Below are 21,220 nucleotides of genomic sequence, written 5' to 3'. Positions count from 1 at the left end.
TAACATTTACTATACACCTACTGTCTGCTAGACACTGGCCATACAAAGTTGGCTAAGACATAGCTTCTGTCCTTAAGGAATTCAAAGCCATATTGAAGAAAATGAGAATAGCTCATTTTCTTCAGAACTTTTAATGAAACTTTCCAAATGACACTTAGGGATTATTTAAATTTGGCACCTAACTCTCCCATTAATCTCAAAATTCCCACTGTTTTAGAATAACATTATTTCTAGATTAGAAAAAGTAAGTTCAACTTTTAGACACAACTTTGTAAGATTCAGAAAAAAACATTGATTCAACTAACAAGGATATATTATTTTTCACACTACTGTTCACTGCCCATATCTTCGACTGCAATATCATAAATTAGTAAAGTCAAATATTTTTACCATTTTTTACTCACCATGTTAACCTATGGTGAGTATTTTAAAGAATATGTTCTCCTTCTTGCATTTTAATGTAATATGTAATCAATACCAAAGAATATATGTAAATTATATGAAAGTAATACAGCAGAAACTAATTATTCATAAGCCAAATATCAGTTTTTGCCTCATTTGGAGAAATCTTATAGTCAACCAATACTTTGTGTAAGAAACAAATAAAGGTTTTAGGTTCTTCATAAACTAAACAGGGGACAAAAAAGTTTGAAAGTATAGTAATAAATTAATTTCTATTATTCAAATTTTCGATAGATGTTAGTATTTGGCCCTAATATTAGCACTTTTGGAAGAACACCAAACATATTAGAAAATTTTCTTTTCATTAATTCCTCTAGGATCTCCCTAAAATGAGACATATTACCCCTGTTTTGCAGATTGGGAAACTTATTTAATTAAATATGGCTGTGATACACAATAACAAATGCTGGGACTAGAGCATCTGATTTCTAGCCCAGGGTCCTACCCATTAGTCTTTCTCTCTCACGCCTTTGGTCCTTCTCACTGTCCTAAAATGGAGCCCAGGATTGCTTATCCTTCAAAGGAGTGGCTCAGCTGTCAAGGCCACAAAGAGATAGAATAACAACCCAGTGTATACACACAAAATATTATTTTAAAAAGAAATCTCTACCATTTGTATTTGTCAAATTTACTCTCAGATATAAGGCTTTAATAAAGGAAAAAAAAAGATGAGAGTAAAAGAGCTAAGGAATGAAAGAATAAAAGTAATAATTAATAATAAAGGAGAGGCTCGGCACCTGTAGCACAGTGGTTATGGAGCCCAGTCACATACACCGAGGCTGGCAGGTTCGCTGGTGGGTTCGAACCCAGCCTGGGCCAGCTGCACAACAATGATAACTGCAACAAAAAAATAGCCAGGTGTTGTGGCTGGCGCTGGTAGCCACAGCTAATGAGGAGGCTGAGGCAAAAGAATCGCTTAAGCCCAGGAGTTTGAGGTTCCTGTGAGCTGTGACTCCACAGCACTCTACCAAGGGTGACATAGTGAGACTCTGTCTCAAAAAATAATAATAATAATAATAAAGGAGAGATACAAAATAGTAGAAAAAAGGGTAGAAAATAAAAAAGAAGAATGATGACAGAAAAGAAAGCACTTCCTTCATCACAAAGCATGTATAACCTCTCCTGCTTCAACCAAGAAAGATTTGTACCTTTTCAAACTCAACCCTTAAGAGGTTTATTCAAATATATAGCATGTTCAATTTGTTAAAATAGGCCTCAAGATACATGTTTATAAACTTCACTTCCACCTCCTTGATTAATATGTTTTACTTATAAACAGGAATATGTACTATACAATACTGAGGCAGAAAAGAAAAAAAATCCCTATAAAGGGTTTCTCATGTATATTTCCTTTAAAGTTTTTTTTTCCTCAAGTCCTAACACTCCCCTCATTGATTACACAGTGAATGATTTGGACAAGACTTAGACTTTGCCTTCAAAGATTACAGCTTAGGATTCCCTGGCAAGATCAATGCAAAAGTAGTCACAGTAAAACAAATCAACAAAGTAACAATGAGAAGAGAACTTTTGTTGTAGGATAATGGCATTGTTTTAATGGTCACTAATTAGTATAAATGAATATGAAACCAATTTACGCCTTTTATATAATGTATGTTGACACAATCATGCATACAGGCTCAGATACAGAAATATACATAGAAATCCAACTAAAATCCAAACTCAATATATGATCAAGATCTCCTAATTAACACCAGCTATAGCAGGAACTCTTGCAGTAGTGTGCAGTCTTGGGAATTCAAGGTAATTATCCAATGAGCATCTACTATACACTGGTCACTATGAAAGTTTTGAGACAGACTATGTTATGATCCATTATTTTACTTCCAAAAAACACAGTCAGGATGGAGCCCTTTCTGACTGACCCATGCAAGTTTCAACTTGCTTGGCTTATTGGTGTCACTAAGAGGCTTCATTTGTTTCCATCCACACAGATTTTACGTTTCTTGACTTCTGTGTATCTCAAAACTTTCATAATGACCCATGTATGTAAGTCACGATGTTAGGTACTATAGGTAAAACAGAGATGAATAAGATAGGCGATGCCTTCAAGGAAATTAGAGAGGGAATGCTCATTAATCTCAATGAAGTGTCACTATTATAATGAGTAATTCATTGAAATACCGAGTTATTAATTCATTTCTATTATTGTGCTTGGTATTAATGATATGATGACCAGGAAGATGGTGCTCATATTTGAGGTTAAAAATACAGATCTCACAGAGTTTACTCTGTCTAGGTCAAAACCATACAGATTCATTCAATGAAAACATATCAAGCATTTACTGTGTGCCAGACACTCTGCTAACCCCCATGGATATGGTAATAAACCAAGTAGACAACAGGGTTCTAGTCAGGTGGTTCCTATTTTTAGTAATATAAAAATAAAGAAAATAGCATAGAATGGTAGGAGAACACATTGGAGGACACAACCCAGATATCTGAAAGCCTTCCCAAAAGAAGGAATGTCTAATATGAAACCTGAAGGATACATAAGAATAAAGAGCATAAGGAAATGGTCAGGCAATATTGGATAATAAATAAGGAAGAAAGTTCCAGGTGGAAGGCATAGCACCAGTGAAGACTCAGTGATAGGAGAGAATAGAAGAACGGAAAAAAAAAAAAAAAAGAAGTTGAGCATAGCTGTGGGTGCATGGGGGTGTCTTTTTGTGTATACTTGTGTCTGTGTTACTGAAAGAGTGACAGGGAAGGGCAGGGAGAAGAAGACAGAGAATGAATTTGTTTGCTGGGGCGATGAATATAGGCTACAGCATGAAGACCCTTAAATGCCCCTTAAAGGACTTGGACTTTATCCAGCAAAGTGAAATCACTGAGGATTTGCAAGCTGGGAAGTGATATGTTTAGATGTACGTAGCGAGCGGAAGAAAGTGAGGCTAGAATGGAACAAAAGGAGACCAGTTAGGAGGCTGCTATTGTATCTAGACGAAGAGGATGGTGGCCTAAGTAGGAAAAGTGACAGTGGGAATGGGGAAGGGCAGATGAGTTTCGAAAATATTTTAGGAGCTGCAGTCAATAGTCATAGTAACAGATTGGAAGGTGAGAATGAGGAAGTGTAAAGAAAGAAGCAAGAATGAAGGGCAGGCTTCCAGCTTAGGCATCTGGATGTATGACAGTTTCAGTTTCCCAAGGTGGAGAACTGCAGAGGGAGAAACAAGTATGTTGCTGTTTTGTTTCATTAGGACTAAGTCAAGATCTGTTTCCCAGTAATTTAAACATTGTTAATAATAGATTTTTTAACCCCCAAAAGTAATAAAAGAAGACTATTCTAATTGTGCTATTCTATCAGAGCCCCTCAATGATTTGGAAGCAAATATACCCTGCCTTAACCTCCTTTTTCAACATTCAAATATTTCACAATGAGAAAATACATGCAAAACACTTAAAGTGGTTCCTGGTCCCGAGAACGTGATCAATAAAAGTTATTACTGTTATTAATTAGCAGCATACTTTAGTATTCCCAACATTATTCTTAGAAATCTATGCCACTCTCAGTTTTTCTATTTCCCCCCAAAATGTTTGGGGAGAATACAAACAGAAACTAGAGTTTACATTGTCATCTGATTACAGGCTTACATTGTACATAGTTGAAAGCATATTTCATACCATTGGAATTTCTCTTAACCATTGTATCAGAAGGATGTTTTCACTTTCTACACAGCATATGCATGCGTGTAAGTCACTTTAATGCCTACCTACTCTCCTGAGTGCGTGGCCAATAATTTAAGCCTTTCTCTCTTCTTGGAATTAAGGTTTCTGCCACCCTTATTTTCTATTACTATAAACAACCCTGCAAAGAAACACATTTTCCTTCTCTTGGATAATTTCCTTAGGATAAATTCTCTAAAGTACTGTATCACTGGGGTCGATGGGTGTAAGTATTTTGAATATTCTGTCAAATTCCTTTTCAGACTGATTTAATACTACCAGCACAACTCAGTAATGTGCAAATTTCATGGTATTAGGTAATGTCGCTTTTATTATTTCCAATTGAATAGAAAGAAAATGATACCTCATTTTCGAAATTTGCATTTCTCAATTGGTATATTAAAGTTTTCCCTATTTTACTGACTTCATTTTCACTTATGTGTATTGTCTATTTTCCTGCACATTGATCTGTTAAAACCTAAATGTTTCCAACGTGCTGTATGCACTGCACAGATACTAACATTAATCCCTTGTGTAATAAACTTGCAAATATTTTTCACACTGTTTTTTTATATCTTTCCATACAGTTTAGCATTTATTTATTTAAACTTGTAAATATTTTCTTTTGTGACTTGAATTACTACAAAACTTTTAGTTTTCACTTTAGTATTTACTTTTAATCTATGATTTTGGTGTACAATATGAGTTATGTACCTATTTTTTTTCAGATTTATAGGCAATGAATGGTATTGGAATCTCTGTCTCTTCCTCAGTATTTTATATCCTTATGAAAACATAGCTTATATTTATTATAAATAAATATTATATATTTATTATAAATATATGTTCAAAGATATAATCTATTGAGACTTTCTTTTTACTCTCATTTATTTACACAAATATATATGCCATTATAATATCTCCTTTTAAAATTTTAATGCTTTATCTTTTTTTTAGAGATAAAGTCTCACTCTAAGACCTTGGGTAGAATTCCTCAGCATCATCATAGCTCACAGCAACCTCAAGCTTTAAAGCTTGAGCAATCCTCTTGCCTCAGCCTCCCTAATAGCTTGCACTACAGGTGCCCACCACAACACCTGGCTAGTTATTTTTCTACTTTTAGTAGAGAAGGGGTCTCAGTCTTGCTCAGGCTGGTCTTGCTCCTGAGCTCAAGCAATTCACTTGCCTCGGGCTCCCAGAGTGCTAGGATTACAGGCGTGAGCCACTGTGCCCAGCATGCTATACCTTCTTATGGGGTTAGTTCTCCACCATCAGAATTTTCCCCCTGGTTCTCAAAATGGCATTTTATATTCTTTCCAGTTTTCCTTTCCATATATAAAATAATCTGATTAAATTCAATAAATTCGATGAAAATGACTTTTTATTTTCTTACAATTATGTTAAATACATACATTTTAAAAGAAATTAAAAAAAAAAGAGAGAGAGATACTTCAGGATGAAGCTGAATATCTCCTTCCCAGCCACTGGCTGCCAGAAACTCATTGAAGTGGACGATGAACGCAAACTTCGTACTTTCTATGAGAAGCGAATGGCCACAGAAGTTGCTGCTGACGCACTGGGTGAAGAATGGAAGGGTTATGTGGTCCGAATCAGTGGTGGAAATGACAAGCAAGGTTTCCCCATGAAGCAGGGTGTCTTGACCCATGGCCGTGTCCGCCTGCTGCTGAGTAAGGGGCATTCCTGTTACAGACCAAGGAGAACTGGAGAAAGGAAGCGCAAATCTGTTCGGGGTTGCATTGTGGATGCCAATCTGAGTGTTCTCAACTTGGTTATTGTAAAAAAAGGAGAGAAGGATATCCCTGGACTGACTGACACTACTGTACCTCGGCGTCTGGGGCCTAAAAGAGCTAGCAGAATCCGCAAACTTTTCAATCTGTCTAAAGAAGATGATGTTCGCCAATATGTTGTGAGAAAGCCCTTAAACAAAGAAGGTAAGAAACCTAGGACCAAAGCACCCAAGATACAGCGTCTTGTAACTCCACGTGTCTTACAACATAAACGCCGGCGCATTGCTCTGAAGAAACAGCGTACTAAGAAAAATAAGGAAGAGGCTGCAGAATATGCTAAACTTTTGGCCAAGAGAATGAAGGAGGCCAAAGAAAAGCGCCAGGAACAGATTGCCAAGAGACGCAGGCTGTCCTCTCTGAGAGCATCCACTTCTAAGTCTGAATCCAGTCAAAAATAAGGATTGTTTTTGAGTAACAAATAAATGAGTTCTTATCTTTAAAAAAAAAAAAAAAAGAAATTTTATATATTATGGTCTTTATTTAGATCATCTAAAATTGAACAATTACTCAATTTATTCTACTTTTTTTATAGCTTTCAAAGTGCCATAGATTTATTTATGTAGATTATGTATATCTCCTATTAACTTTATTCAAATCAACTTGTACTTTGTTACTATTACGAATGTGATCGTTTTCATTGTGTTCTCCAACTGGTTATTATTGTTATAAGGGAATGGGATTGACACCATATCACTTTACTAAATAACAGATTTTAAATTTTTAAAAATCTGGTCAAGTGTGGGAGCTCATGCCTATAATCTTAGCACTCTGGGAGGCCGAAGCAGGTGGATTGCTTGAAGTTAGGCATTCAAAATCAGCCTTAGCAAGAGTTGGACCTCGTCTCTACTAAAAATAGAAAAGAAAAAAAAAACTAGCTAGGTGTTGTGGTAGGTGCCTGTCATCCCAGCTACTGGGGAGACTGAGGCAGGAGGATCACTTGAGCTCAAGAATTTGAGATGATTGCTGTGAGCTAGGCTGATGCCAGGGCACTGTAGCCTAGAGCAACAGAGTGAGACTGTGTGAAAAAAAGGGGTAAGGGTGGGGAGGAGGGGGGGGGAAGGAGAAGGGAAGGGGAAAATTTAAGAAATTTAGGTACAAAGTCATCAACTCACATTCTTTATCTTCCTCCTAAGTCTAAAAATTCCAACCTTCAATTGGAACATGAGATGAAAACATATGTGACCTAAGGCTCTTTGGTTTCTAACACAGGGTTTCATTTTCTTTTCTTTTCTTTTTTTTTTGCAGTTTTTGGCCAGGCCGGGTTTGAACCCGCCACCTCTGGTATATGGGGCCGGCGCCCTACTCCTTTGAGCCACAGGCACCACCCAGGGTTTCATTTTCTTTAGAGGTATTTTTCAAGTTTTTCTTGGTCATATCAATCAATTCCCACATCAGTCAACGGACACTGAGAAAAGTATACATACATGACACATTTCAGCTGCATGCTTCATTGTTAGTGTATTCCATCAGGTTTATGAATGGCACTGACACCTCCAATCTAGAGGCTCAGTTGGGACCAGGGAAGTCAACATATTTAGGATCCCCTCTACTGTCTATAAGTGGTGTCTAGAGTTAGCTTTGCTGTCCTAAGTCTTGACTGAGTCCAGGTAAACATCCCCTGCTTAAGCTATCTTGAACACTAGCTAACTTGGCATCATGCTAAGCTTTCCCTCTAGGTATTGAATACTATTTCCTGAATGGTGAATCCCAAAGTGTGGCAAAGGTTTTTACTCCAAACCTGCTCAACCACCTGGAAACATAATTCTGCCAAAGGTCTGTTGAGAAGCACAGAAGGTCATGTACCTGTATTCTCATGATCAGAGCAGATTCCTTGGATATTGTCAATGGCCCAGATAAAATGCTAGCTCACTGTTTCTATTTGTACCTTCATATTATCTATGGACACTCCATGTGGAAGATTCAACCAAGTTCCAAAATTCTGACTCATGGTTATCAATTTGCTCCCTTTTCACCACTGTATTCACAGTCAGAATTAAGCCTGAAACGGTCCAACACATAGCATAAAGACTAATGTCCATCATGAGTCATTTTGTCCAATACAATGAATAGAATACAAACTTAAAGCTATCTAGGTATGTACTTAAAGGAAATCAAATGAGTTTTGTCATTTTACCTAATATAACTATTAAATATCTGTGTATTCAATAAGTATTTCATCATTGTTACATCAACAAAAAAGAAATCTTAAATGTATACACTTTGCTCTGAACATTTGCTTTGACACAATAATAAATTATTTTAACAGAAGGACAAATTTAGATCTGGTTTTTATAAAAATCACATGGTTAACTCCCTTTGCTGGATAAACATACAGCTTAGCTTTAATAAAATAGGTGTACTTTACATTATACAGCAAGTTATAACTTATAAAGCATTTTCACATATATGAAATATATGACAGGCATTTCTTTTTCTAGTGTTGACATATTTCCTTCCCAATACTCCATTTATAGCCAGTTTGATATATAGTATGTCGTATAATCTTCATAACAACTGTGTGTGATGTATAGGGTAGATAAGAAAAGAACAAAGAAAACATGGTCCATGCAGGGTGACTGTGCTGCTGAAAGTCATTCAGCTATATCACTGGTGTTATAGAACCCAGGTGTTGTGGCTACCCTGATGCAGTGTTCTTTTCTACATCATGTGACAGCCTTTTAAAAGACAAATTTGGTTATTCCAATGGAAAACACCTTCCAACTACATAATAAAATTAGCATAATATCTGTTATTCCTAAGTGCATTTATTCACTCTTTCCTGTAAAAATTTTAGTAATGTATACCAGCAAATGATGTAAGTATACTTAGAGAAGTTTCAACAAGCATATACACTCAAAAAGCATTCAGATTACATATGCAGAACACATAAGAAATGAAATAAATATGAAGGCAAGTATTTTCAATCTCTCCCTAATTTAAAAACCAAACCAAACCAAACCAAAACAACCCTGAATTTAAAAAGATACTTGCTTTTTCTAGGTCAATGCCTGGTGAGAATGTGCAGATCTTTCATTTCACTGGTAATATTGAAAACTCCTCAAGTACATAGACCATGTTTTTTGTTTCTTGAGGACATCACTCAACACGACACACCAGAGATACTCAATAAATACTTGCCGAAAGAGCAAATGAGTAGGTATAGGCAACTATGAATTATCAGAAAGCTTGCTGTGTTCCTCCTTGAACAATTTTTTTAATATTAGGACAAATAAATACTCAACTCTTTTGAAGTATACAAATCTAATTAAGATCAGTGCTTCTGGAAAAACAATGCAAACTGTAAAGACAGTGTTACCACAATAAGAGAAAACTAGAAAAAAAAAAGAAAACTTGAATTCTATTTTTAAACCTACTAACTCATTTAGCAGCCATATAACTTATTTAACCTCATGAGAACTGGGGTGTCTGAAAGCAGCTAATGAAACACCTTTTATCACCCAGAGGGCCCGAGCATATAGTTACCTAGAATAGATACATTGAAAGTTGTTGTTGGATGAAAACTGCCTAGTAAACCCTTTAATTATGAGTTACTGGGGTCAACAGGTCAGACACCCAATCATGGCTAGTCTGCTTATTAAATGACATGGAGAATTAGGTATCACAGTGGCTCCCTATAACCATCTTTCATGTGTTGAACTCTTCCCCCTCTGCTCAACATGCACACATTACAGATGTTAATAGATGAGTTTTTGTTCAGTGTTTGTTTTTCAACATTCTTTTCTTAATCAAAATAGCCACTGACACATGGCTGGCAGACATATTTCCTTCCCAATACTCCATTTGAAATACCGAACCAATGTATGCCCCAAAGCTTTACTCAAAATATATCCATAGATTCACTGAGGTTAATTTTCATCAAAATTCTAAATAAAACTGCTGTTATGTTGTCATTTACAAGTTGTTTGAAAATGCACAGTATTTAAATAATAGGAGTTCTTACCTCTGGTCATCTTTCATCTTAGATTTTGCTCATATATTTTGGGAACACTAGGCTCTCATTTGTCCATATTGAAAATGTTCTTCCTAGTCTCTTTGCTAATCTAATCTTATCTTTCATTAAAGTGTTAGCTCAAACCTTCCTCAGGGAAACCTTACCTGTACTCCTAACCAAGTTACCTCTAATCTCCTGAATGTTTCCTTTAAGCACTCAGGATGATTAAAATGAATATTGGTTTTACATTTGTCTCCCCATCTTCATGCGGGTAGAGATTAAGCCAAACTTATATATCCCTATATCTGTTTGTACAATACTCAATAAAAATGTATACTCAACAAATGAATATATAACAAAGCACTTCTTTTTCAATATGATCATATTATTTATAAACCAGAAAGCTACGTAGCCCTTGCTTTCATATGCTACATACTAAACCCAATCTTAATTTAAAGGGTATTACAATAGAATTAGGAATGTTTGAGTTTTTAATGCCAAAGTTAAAACCTCAACTCTCAGTTGTAATTTGGATGAAATATGTTCAATCAGGAATTTAGTTATACTACAGTTTCTCTAATTGATAAAATGAAGAAAAACTATCACACTATACCAACATTTCAGAGAAAATCTAAGAAGAAGATATAAATTTCTAATTATCTCAAAAAGATATTATAAACAACAGGAAGATGGAATATTAATAAAAATTAAGAAATTGAAAATGTAGAATGTAACGCAAATCAGATTCATAATTTTAAAAAAGGAAGCCTAGATTTAAAGAAAAGATAGCTGCTATACAATACCCAGCATTTCAATGTTCAATTCGAATGTATCTGAGATATATCTAAAAGCCAAAGATTGTGTTGTAGTAGCCCCCTGGGTCTAGTTTCATTTTCTGTGACCAGCCACAGTCCAAAAATATTAAATGATGTGCCATTCTGAGTAACAGTAACGAAATCTCGCACTGTTCCACTCTGTCCCCCCGGAATCATCCCTTTGTCCCTGTGTTCACACTGTTTATGCCACCTACCCATTAATGACGTAGTAACTGTCTCAGTTACCAAACTGAAGAAACATAGTATATATAGGGTTTGGTGCTATTCACGGTTTTAAGAATCCAGTGGGGGTCTTTAAACTTATCCCCTGTGAATAAGAAGGAACTACTCTATATGCCTGCCATTTGGTTAAGACTTTTTTGGGGGGTGGGGGGGCAGGACACAATTATGAGAGAGACATTACCTAACAAATGCAATCAAGTGTAACCTAATTCTTTGTACCCTCTATGAATCTCAACCAATTAAAAAAAAACTTATTTTTTTGTTTGTTTGCCTGTTTTTCAACTAATGGCATTTCTTTTCAGAGTATGTTTATATAAAGTGCATACTAGAACAAGCTATGGTAGATAAGGGAAATAAGATTTGGGTAGTTTTTATTCCGCATGTCATTAGTTTGCACATTTTACTTCATTTCCTTTAACTGTTTAAAAAATGAAGTTATTTATATTTTTGTAAGTTTCTACATATATTTCTACATAATGTTATTAGAATTTTCCATTGTGATGTAAAGGAAATATCTAGAACCAATAGAAAGACTTAACTATGGGTTAAAATGAATAAAAACCATAGAGGCAAATAGAATTTTACCAATACTGTAGTACCTAATATTTTCATATACTACATAAGACGACACCAGTAATTTATTAGTGCTGGTATACTATGATACAAATTGAAGCTACCTAAAATAATTTTAAAAGCATAATTTTTCAATTTTAAAAATAAATCTAGAGCTAGTATATAGATCTTCTTTACTTGGTTGTCAAAAGTAAGCCTTAAACATTTAAATCTAATATACGTACAATATCATACGTGATAGGTGACTTATTCTCCATTAAATACTACAAAACAGAAAGCAGCTTTCAAAAAATAAAATCAATAAAATGCTATAGTCTTGAAGTGCAATTAAACCATTTTAGAAGTCATACCCAATAACAGAAATAGTAAATAGTAAATGTTCTAAGATGGGTTGAGAAATATTATTTATATTCATAATACTTAAGAAAGTTTTACAGTTATTTCTAACAAGTAAAGTCCTAAAATAGAGAATAAGATACAGAAGTTAATCTATTTAGCTGTACTGTATAGGCATATTTGAAGTGAATGTATTTGAATATATTAATGGAAATTAAGAATTTCTCTTTAATATAAGAACCAACAGAACCTAGGGTTATCTCTTTTTATCTTAAGACAACTAAGAGTTGAAAACAGGAAATTGGATAGTCTAAGTTTAAAAACTTGAAAAGGAGACCCAGAGTAGGGCTGTGAGCTACAAAAACCAACAGATAAGAACTTTTGTCTAGTATTGGCATATATAAAAGTAACAAATGCTCTCACAATAATTTTTAAATAGTATAGTTAATTTGTATATAAAGTGTTAAAAATTTCTTATGAAGTTGACTTCCTACACATGAGAAAAGTATATATAAATGTGTCATCAACTGAGCAAACTTTAGTATTTTATTTTTTGTTGTTGTTGTTACAGTTGTCATTGCTGTTTAGCTGGCTTAGGCTGGGTTGGAACCTGCCATTTTTGGTGCATGGGGTCGGCGCCTTAACCACTGTATTACGGGTGCCGCCAAAACTTTAGTATTCCTTCATCTCCCATCCCCATCCCCTCAAACATCTAAAAAAAAAAAACTATACAAAGTAGGTAACTTCAGAATGATTTAATAAAAATATGCTGATTGGCCTTATAGCCAGAATACCTAATCTTTTGTTATTTATTTCGAAATATTACAGGGATACAAATGTTTTTGGTTACATGAACCTCTTTATAATGCTTAAGTCACAGCTATGGCTTATCACCCAAAAAGTGTTCACTGTACCCACAAGATAGGTTTTTGCACTGCTCTTCTTCCCTTGACCTCCCTGCTTGATTTCCACTGATGTGTCAATGTGTGCTTATCCATTAGTTCCAATTTAATAATGAGTACAAGTGATATTTCTTTTTTTCCATTATTGAAATACTTCACTTAGGAGAATGGTCTCAGTTCCATCAAAATTGTTGCAAAAGGCATTAAGGCATTAATTCATCCTTCAAAAGGTATTAATTCATCCTTCTTTATGGCTGAGTAGTACTCTCTAGGATACATATACCACATTTTATTAGCCCATCCATGAATTGATGTGCACCTGAGTTGATTCCACATCTTGGAATTGTGCTGCAATAAACATTCAAGTGCAGGTGTCTTTTTGATAGAAAGACTTCTTTTCCTTTGGGTAGATACCCATTAGTGGGATTGCTGGATCAAATGGTAGGTGTACTTTGAGTTCTTTGAGAAGTCTCCATACTGTTTTCCATAGAAGTTGTACTCCTTTCTCTCTGAATCCATGCCAGAATCTACTGTTTTGGATTTTTTAATAAAAGGCACTCTAACAGGGGTAAGGTGATATTCATTGTGGTTTTAATCTGCATTTCCATGATGATTACTGATAATAAGCATTTTTTCATATTTTTATTGGCCACTTGTCTATCTTCTTTTCAAAAGCTTCGGTTCATACCTTTTACCCATATTTTAATGGAGTTGTTTGATTTTTTGTTGCTGATTTGCTTGTGGTTTTTGTATATTCTAGTTATTAGCCCTTTAATGGATATATAGCTTGAGAATATTTTTTCCCATTGAGTCAAAGTTTGATTCCTCCATTTTAACTATCTTTTGGGCAAGGGCAAGTAACTCAGCCTCTCTGAATTGTCCAGTATTACTTAGGGATAATAATAGGGATAATAAACGTTAGCTCCTCAATGGATTGTTTTGAGATTCAGATTTAATTAAGGCAGTTTTTGACCCAAAACTTTCTACAGATAGAGGGACGGAGGGAGGGGGGTGGGGCCTTGGTGTGTGTCACACTTTATGGGGGCAAGACATGATTGCAAGAGGGACTTTACCTAACAATTGCAATCAGTGTAATCTGGCTTATTGTACCCTCAATGAATCCCCAACAATAAAAAAATAAATAAATAAATAAATAAATACTATATCTTCCATTTGCTATGGACTCCTTCTGATAGCAGGGACTTGGGATCTAGTCAGAGAGAAGCCAAGGGTCAATTTAGTAGCGGGTCAATTGGCAGAATTTATAAGTTCTGTCACAAATCATTTTTCAATTATTTTAAAAGTGTCCATAAAAAGTCATTTTTGATGGATTGGAAGAGCAAAAGAAAACTATGGGGAGTCAGAGCTCTAAGCCTTGGGGTATTTCAGACTCTACTCCTTCTATTTAATCTCCTTCACTCTGGACCTCAGAGTGTTCTTTAGGATTAGCAGCTCATGCCAGTATGTTAACTTTCCATCATTCCCTCAACAGGCAGTACCCATTTGTACCCTACCTCCCTCTTACTGTAATAGCAAGGAGTTGAATGGAAACAAATATTCCTTAAAGTACTTTTATGAAGACAACAGTAGACCAGTCAACTAAAACCTCACAGAAACTGTAAACACCTACTAAAAGCATTGCACTCAATATAATTTCTATTAACTAGATATGAATATATCCCAAAGAATAATATAGTCACTTAATAATTTCAAGAGGCATGTTTCTTTCTTTCTTTCTTTTTTTATAGAGACAGAGTCTCACTTTGGCGCCCTTCATTAAAGTGCTGTGGCGTAACAATTCACAGCAACCTCCAGCTCTTGGGCTTAGGCTATTCTCTTGCCTCAGCATCCCAAGTAGCTGAGACTACAGGTGCCCACCACAACTCCCAGCTATTTTTTTGTTGCATTTTGGTCAGGGCCGTGTTTGAACCCACCACCCTTAGCATATGGTGCTGGCACCCTACTCACTGAGCCACAGGCACCGCCCAAGAGGCATGTTCCTTAGAAAAAAATGTTAGTAAATTTGACCAACTGGACATTTGAAAAAGCTTAGAAGCACAGGAACCATTCCTAATGGTTTTTGAAACATTCAGTGCCTAGCACACTGTAAAATTTTAAAAGATGTTAGGATGAATTGAAACGAATTAGAAGAAAACCCTGATGTCCATTTTATGTCAAATTATTAAATTTTAATTAAAATAAATTAACATTTCAGGTTTAGAATATTAAATGGACTATATAGTTGACAGTCTAAGGGCTTTCATAAAGAGGTAATATACATTTTGAACTCGTTTAATACTAAAAAATCTAAATGAAAAATTTTTAACAACCACAGCAAAAAAATATGATCATTGATATGCTCTGTGACTTATGCGTAAAATTCTTACAGCAAATGTACCAACACATACATACTGTTCAAAACCAAATTGATTAAATAGAATGACTGTTTGACATGAACTACAGTATGCTGTAGTTAATTTTTACTTTAATCTTTTCTTGACTACACTACCTATTTTTGGTTATTGGTATTATTGTTTAAACTCATGTTGGTAAAAATAAATTTGGCCCTCCTTATAGTGTGTTCTTTTTTTTTTGGAGACAGAGCCTCAAGCTGTCGCCCTGAGTAGAGTACCAGGCCATCACAGCTCACAGCAACCTCCAACTCCTGGGCTCAAGCGATTCTCCTGCCTCGGCCTCCCAAGTAGCTAGGACTACAAGCGCCCGCTACAACACCCGACTATTTTTTTTGGTTGTAGCCATCATTGTTGTTTGGCGGGCCTGGGCTGGATTCGAACCCGCCAGCTCAGGTGTATATGGCTGGCGCCTTAGCCCCTTGAGCTACAGGTGCCGAGCCCATTTGTTCTTTATACATGGACTCAACCAACCGTGGATAGAAAATATCAAAAAGAAAAAGATGGTTGCATCTATACTAAACATGTAAGGATATTTTCCATGTCATTACTCCCTAAACAATACAGGACAATAACTATACATAGCATTTCACATTATTAGGTATTATAAGTAATCTACGATGATTTAAAGTATGCAAGAAGATATGCAGAGGTTATATGCAAATACCACACCATGTGCCCCTGGAACCACACATACTGAGGTATCTGTACCTAAAACGTAATTATCTACATTCCTGCTTCTGTAGGTACATTCTAGGGAACATCATTGTGAATAAAAAGTATCACTGTACCTCATTGCAGAATGGAAAAAAAAATAAAATCTGGGCAAAATTTTTATTTATCCCATTACCTAATCTCAGAATTGAGAAACCACACAAACCAAACATTTTTCACTTTAAGTCTATATTTCAATGACTACTTTAGCATTTGTAAATGTAGAAAATCAATATGTTTAAAAATAATTTCGAGTGCTGTATGCCTCAGAACATATAGCCATTACTCTGATTAGAAATATAATAATAGTTCTTACCTCAGATAGTTCATATAGAGGCAGATACAATGAAATGAGAATCTGGAATAAACAGGTAAAACACAGGAACTTCTATTTTTCTCCTTTTCTATGCTTTCCTTGTGAATGAAGGGCCATGGAAAGTGAAATAGTCAACTAGTAAAAAAGCAGGAAGCACCAGGTCCCTTAAGCCTCTGTAAGAATAGCAAGCTGTTTTAAACTCACACTGAGTTCACTTTGTACGCTTGATGTAGGATATGTTTATTTCTAAATATAATCCTACAAGTATCACATAATGGTTAAGGGAATGGACCCTTGAGTCAAATTACCTGGGTTAGATCCACTTAACTAGCTTTGTAATCTTTGGAAAGTTACTTAAATTCCCTGTGCCTCAGTTTAGGCCCCTATAAAGTGAAATAAAAACACTATTTACTTCATCATTATGTTGTGACAAGTGAATTAAGGCATATAAGACACTTAGAACAATGTTTGGCAAATAGTAAGTGCTCAGTAAAGATTAATATTATCTAGCAAGGTGATCTATCTCTGGATGGCATTATACTAAATAAAAAGAAATGCTTTTTCAGATATAAGATCAATTTTATATAAATACACCATGCATGTTATTATAGCAGTCAATAGTATAAGGATCTAATTCAGTGTTGAAATCAGAATGGATTCTAAGGCAGGAAACATCATAAGGTCTCTAGCAATAATTTTTTCTAGGTTTTTCAACTTCTAAAACAGAAGTAGAAAACAATGAGAAAAAGTCATATGTGAGTCTCTCCAATGTCACATTAAAAAAATGGATGATCTTGTAATTATTTGGCCACACTCTCCTAAAAAAGTATTTTGCATTTGAAGAGGCATTAAAAGGTTATTGAACTATTAAACAACAAAACAGTGACTGATTCTTTTGAAGAACTGTATTGTGTATGTTTTAAGTGAACACAAGTAGTATTGAGTCATTATTTATTCACAGATAGTTCTTGCAATGTTTTTACCATCTAATTATTTTCTAACCAAAAGTATTTCAAATCTCTGGCAACTTCATTACACATAAGGAAGGATTTTACCAGGTATCTTCTACGCCGACAAATAAAAGGTTGAGTAAAAGGAGGCAAAGTATAAATTAGGGTGAGTAACAGAAATAAGAAAATCTTTAACAGCAATCACGAAAAATCAGTATCATTAATTCTTGGTCCTAAACACACACTGTGCATCTTAGGGAAAAGAAGCACCTCCAGGTGAGCACACTTTGAAACTAATACTTGCACTTCACATACTAGCTTAAAGAGTCAAAACTATTTTTAAAAAATGCCCAGGAAGTACATTTCGTAAAATCAGAAACCCATATCCCAAAGTTAGGATCATAAGTAGATAATGTTCTAAACATAATACTTCTGATAGCCAAATAACAACAAATGACAGTTTTGTTGGTGTTTAATGAAGCTAAGGTTTAGCTTTTCTCTGACTCCCCTTTGATCCCCAAAATTCTGATGGAAAAAAACCATCACGACTCACCATCACCACTCTTGGCACTAACATTTATCACTTTAGAATCTCTCAGCCAAGAGGCTTGTGCCCTTTAAGATTCTCTTCAAAAAGGCAGACTAAAAGAAAATGCATTTTATCATGATCCTCCTCAATTTCCTACTTTTTCTTCCCAAAATTACCAGGATACAGACATGAAAATTACTTTAATAGCTTAATGTTGACTGATTTGGAGCAAATGGTCAATTCAATTGCAATAAGCTGAAAACACATCAAATTGCTGAACAGTTCAACTCTGTGTCCATTTAGCCAACAAAAACATTTACTATTGCTTGTTATACAATATATATGTGTGTATATATTGCTAGACATTGTAGAAATAAATATTTGGAAAATGCCTTTAAGATCCAAATGAACTACAGCACCAGGTCAAATAGTGATAGATTAGCAGAGGAAGGAACAAAAGAGTAGTGGTTGACATAGCCATAAAAAATAAAATAATAATTAAAAATTGCCATGTGACAACATACATTTTCACTTAAAAATGTCTGTGGGAGTCTGGAGAGCAAGGCATCAATCCTGTTTTCTCTCCATGAATTACTAATGGAGAATTGCTACCAACGGCAAGAGAAGGGGATAATGTGAGCATTATCAACCACTTATCTTTAAAAGTAGTACAGGATCATAATAGCAAGGTAAATGGGAAAAGACAAGTTACCTAATTCAGTTCACTATGTTGTACAATCTTTCAACATTGTTTCATTTTATGAGTGACTTTTGATCACTCAGAAAATGAATAAAATAATAACAGAGAGACCTTTCATATGCCAGGCACCATGTTAAGGAGCTTTACTCACATCATGCCTTAACATTTATATCAACCTTCAAGGTAAACATTGTCTCCCAGTTTAGAAATAAAGAAACTAAGGTTCTGTCACTCTTTGTGACTTGCTATGGCCACACAACTATTAAAAGGTAGAGTCAAAATCGGAATACAGATCTACCTTGTTCCAAGGTCACACATTCTTCACATTGTACTTCACAGCCCTATCAATATTCCACTTAGTACCTGTTAAGACAGCTGGTCCAAATCAGGGCATTTGGGGTTATCAATTCTTTAGTGGTTTCATTGCTGTAAAATGTGCCTCACAGTAACTTAGTCCTTGGTTGTATTAATCCTTTGGGGGCCTATATGGAACAAATATAATCCTTCTACAACACTCTTCTATAGATATTTGAAATAACTACAACACCCCCCCACACACACACACCCATAATCTTTCCTCATAATTTGCCTTTCCACCACCTTCCACAAAGGTAGCAGCAAAGAAAGAGGACCTATGGAGATGGGGACATCAAAGTGATAGCAATTAAAATGGCAATACAGCAATAAGGAGCAATGCACATATAAGAGATATATCTAAACCAGGAAATCTTCTCTCAAGGAAGGCTCATTAATATATTGATTCCATTAGACCTAAATGTTCCAACAATCACAGTGAATGTAGAATTCAAGTTTGGCGTACTTGAAATGTTTGGTAAATTTGAAACATGGGGCTGTTAAAAGAAAAACCTTAGACAAATTAAATTTAACAGAGTTTAACTGAGGAAAAAATGTTACACAAATCAGGTAGCCCCCGGAATCAGAATAGGTTCAGGGAGACTGGCACTGCCATGTGGCCCAAAAAAACTTATGGACACAAAAAGGAAAGCGATTTACAGAAAACGGAAGTGAACTACAGAAACAGCTGAATTGCTTACAGCTGGGCACTTGCCTTATCTGAACTCAGATTGAACAGTTGGCAGCCTCTGATTGGCCGAAACTCTGTGATTGGCACAAGAGCAGGCTACAGCCTATTTACACATCTAGTTAGGTTACAGTTCACTGTAGACAAAGAAACCTTCAGGCTGAACTTCAAATACATAAGGAGGCAGGTTTAGGCTAAATTTAACAGGACAAAACTCTGTCAGATTCTCTTAAAAAAACAATCTTTTACATAAAATTTTAGACTTTACAAATATTATTAAAGAACATTAAACATCTAATTAGAAAAATATTTGCACTATTGATTCATTCACCCAGAAGACTCGGCAGTTTCAAATGCAAATTATAATATTCAAGATATGCATATTTAATCACTGCTTCCTCTGTGTGAAATGAGAAACTGGACTAAGTGAATATGAATAGAATTGGATAAATTTATACATTTGCTTTAGTTCAAAGTTTAATTCTGGTTAATATTGCAGGCTTCACAATTAAGGGTATTCAAATAAAAATATTTAAAGTATAAGTGCTATTGTGGAGACCCAAAGAATCTCACTGCTTGATGTAAATAATTTTTTTCTTTCTACCTCTGCCAGGACTTTTCATGACCAACTATAAATAGTGTTTTTGCTCTCATTTATACTTTATATCAAATGAAATTAGAAAGAATAAATTATGAAGATTACGAGTAAAATAGGAAAATATTCTCGTCATACACAGATCTTTGTCAATAACTCCACTGAATGAAATTAAATCCCCCAATAATAACCGTAAATGCACAGTTTCCCTGCTTCCCTACATGGAATAATTAATTGTTAATCAGGCTTAACAGAGCCAAAAACAGGGGGAAATTATGAATCATCTTCTTAAAGAAAAGGGTGACACATCCCTGTTTTTTTAATGTGGAAATGATATCTCATCAATAAATCGAACTCATATATTCAAAGGGAAAGCCCAGGGAGATATTCATGTTCTTTAATTTATGGATAGCTTCTTCTTTTCACTAGCAGTTAGCCTAGGTTTTGGCTAGCAGGATTAATGTTATTTTAATCAGGTGGTCAATCCAGTGTCTATGTGAAAAGTAATCAGTGTGCATTTGCATCTCTGAAAAGTAAGTCATCAACTAGTAAACAATATTCCACTAAGAAAGGATAAATGATGTTAGACAGTTATTCTTTCCATTTGGCAGAAAAATTGTAGGGCTACCACATCCACACCAACATCTCTGGTTTGGGGATTTTGTTATGTGGGCTACTCTTACTGGAGTTAAGTGATATCTCAAAGTAGTTTTGATTTGCATTTCTCTGATGATTAAGGATGATGAGCTTTTTTTCATGTGTTTGTAGATCGTGCGTCTATCTTCTTTATTTTTTTTTATTTTTGATTTTTTTTATTTTTCGTCTATCTTCTTTAGAGAAGTTTCTCTTCAAGTCCCTTGCCCACCCTGAGATGGGATCACGTGTTCTTTTCTTGCTAATACGTTTGAGTTCTCTGTGGATTCTGGTTATTAGACCTTTATCGGAGGTATAACCTGCAAATATTTTCTCCCATTCTGAGGGCTGTCTGCTTGCTTTACTTACTATGTTCTTGGCTGTGCAGAAGCTTTTTAGTTTGGTCAGGTCCCAGTAGTGTATTTTTGATGGTGCTTCAATTGCCTGGGGAGTCCTCCTCATAAAATATTCACCCAGGCCGATTCCTTCAAGAACTTCCCCTGCACTTTCTTCAAGTATTTTTATAGTTTCATGTCTTAAGTTTAAATCTTTTAT

General features: G+C 35.1%; 2 protein-coding genes across 4 annotated transcripts in view; one reads left to right on the top strand and one right to left on the bottom strand.

Moving 5' to 3' along the window:
• DIAPH2 (diaphanous related formin 2) overlaps positions 1–21,220 on the bottom strand; it is a 1,060,116-nt gene that overhangs the window by 828,288 nt on the left and 210,608 nt on the right. The gene's annotated exons all lie outside the window — the stretch shown is intronic.
• On the top strand, positions 5,596–6,384 carry LOC128578519 (40S ribosomal protein S6). Its single transcript, XM_053581178.1, has one exon. It carries the CDS (start codon positions 5,603–5,605, stop codon positions 6,350–6,352), a length of 750 nt encoding a protein of 249 aa, XP_053437153.1. The 5' UTR covers positions 5,596–5,602; the 3' UTR covers positions 6,353–6,384.

This window comes from Nycticebus coucang, chromosome X (genome assembly GCF_027406575.1).
Source record: "Nycticebus coucang isolate mNycCou1 chromosome X, mNycCou1.pri, whole genome shotgun sequence".
In the NCBI taxonomy this organism is placed as follows: domain Eukaryota; kingdom Metazoa; phylum Chordata; class Mammalia; order Primates; family Lorisidae; genus Nycticebus; species Nycticebus coucang.
Note: the sequence above shows the minus strand (reverse complement) of the source record. Positions and strands in the feature narration are given on the sequence as shown.

Coding starts and splice junctions, on each gene's coding strand:
- LOC128578519 (XM_053581178.1), top strand. CDS start 5,603: ATGAAGCTGAATATCTCCTTCCCAGCCACTGGCTGCCAGAAACTCATT.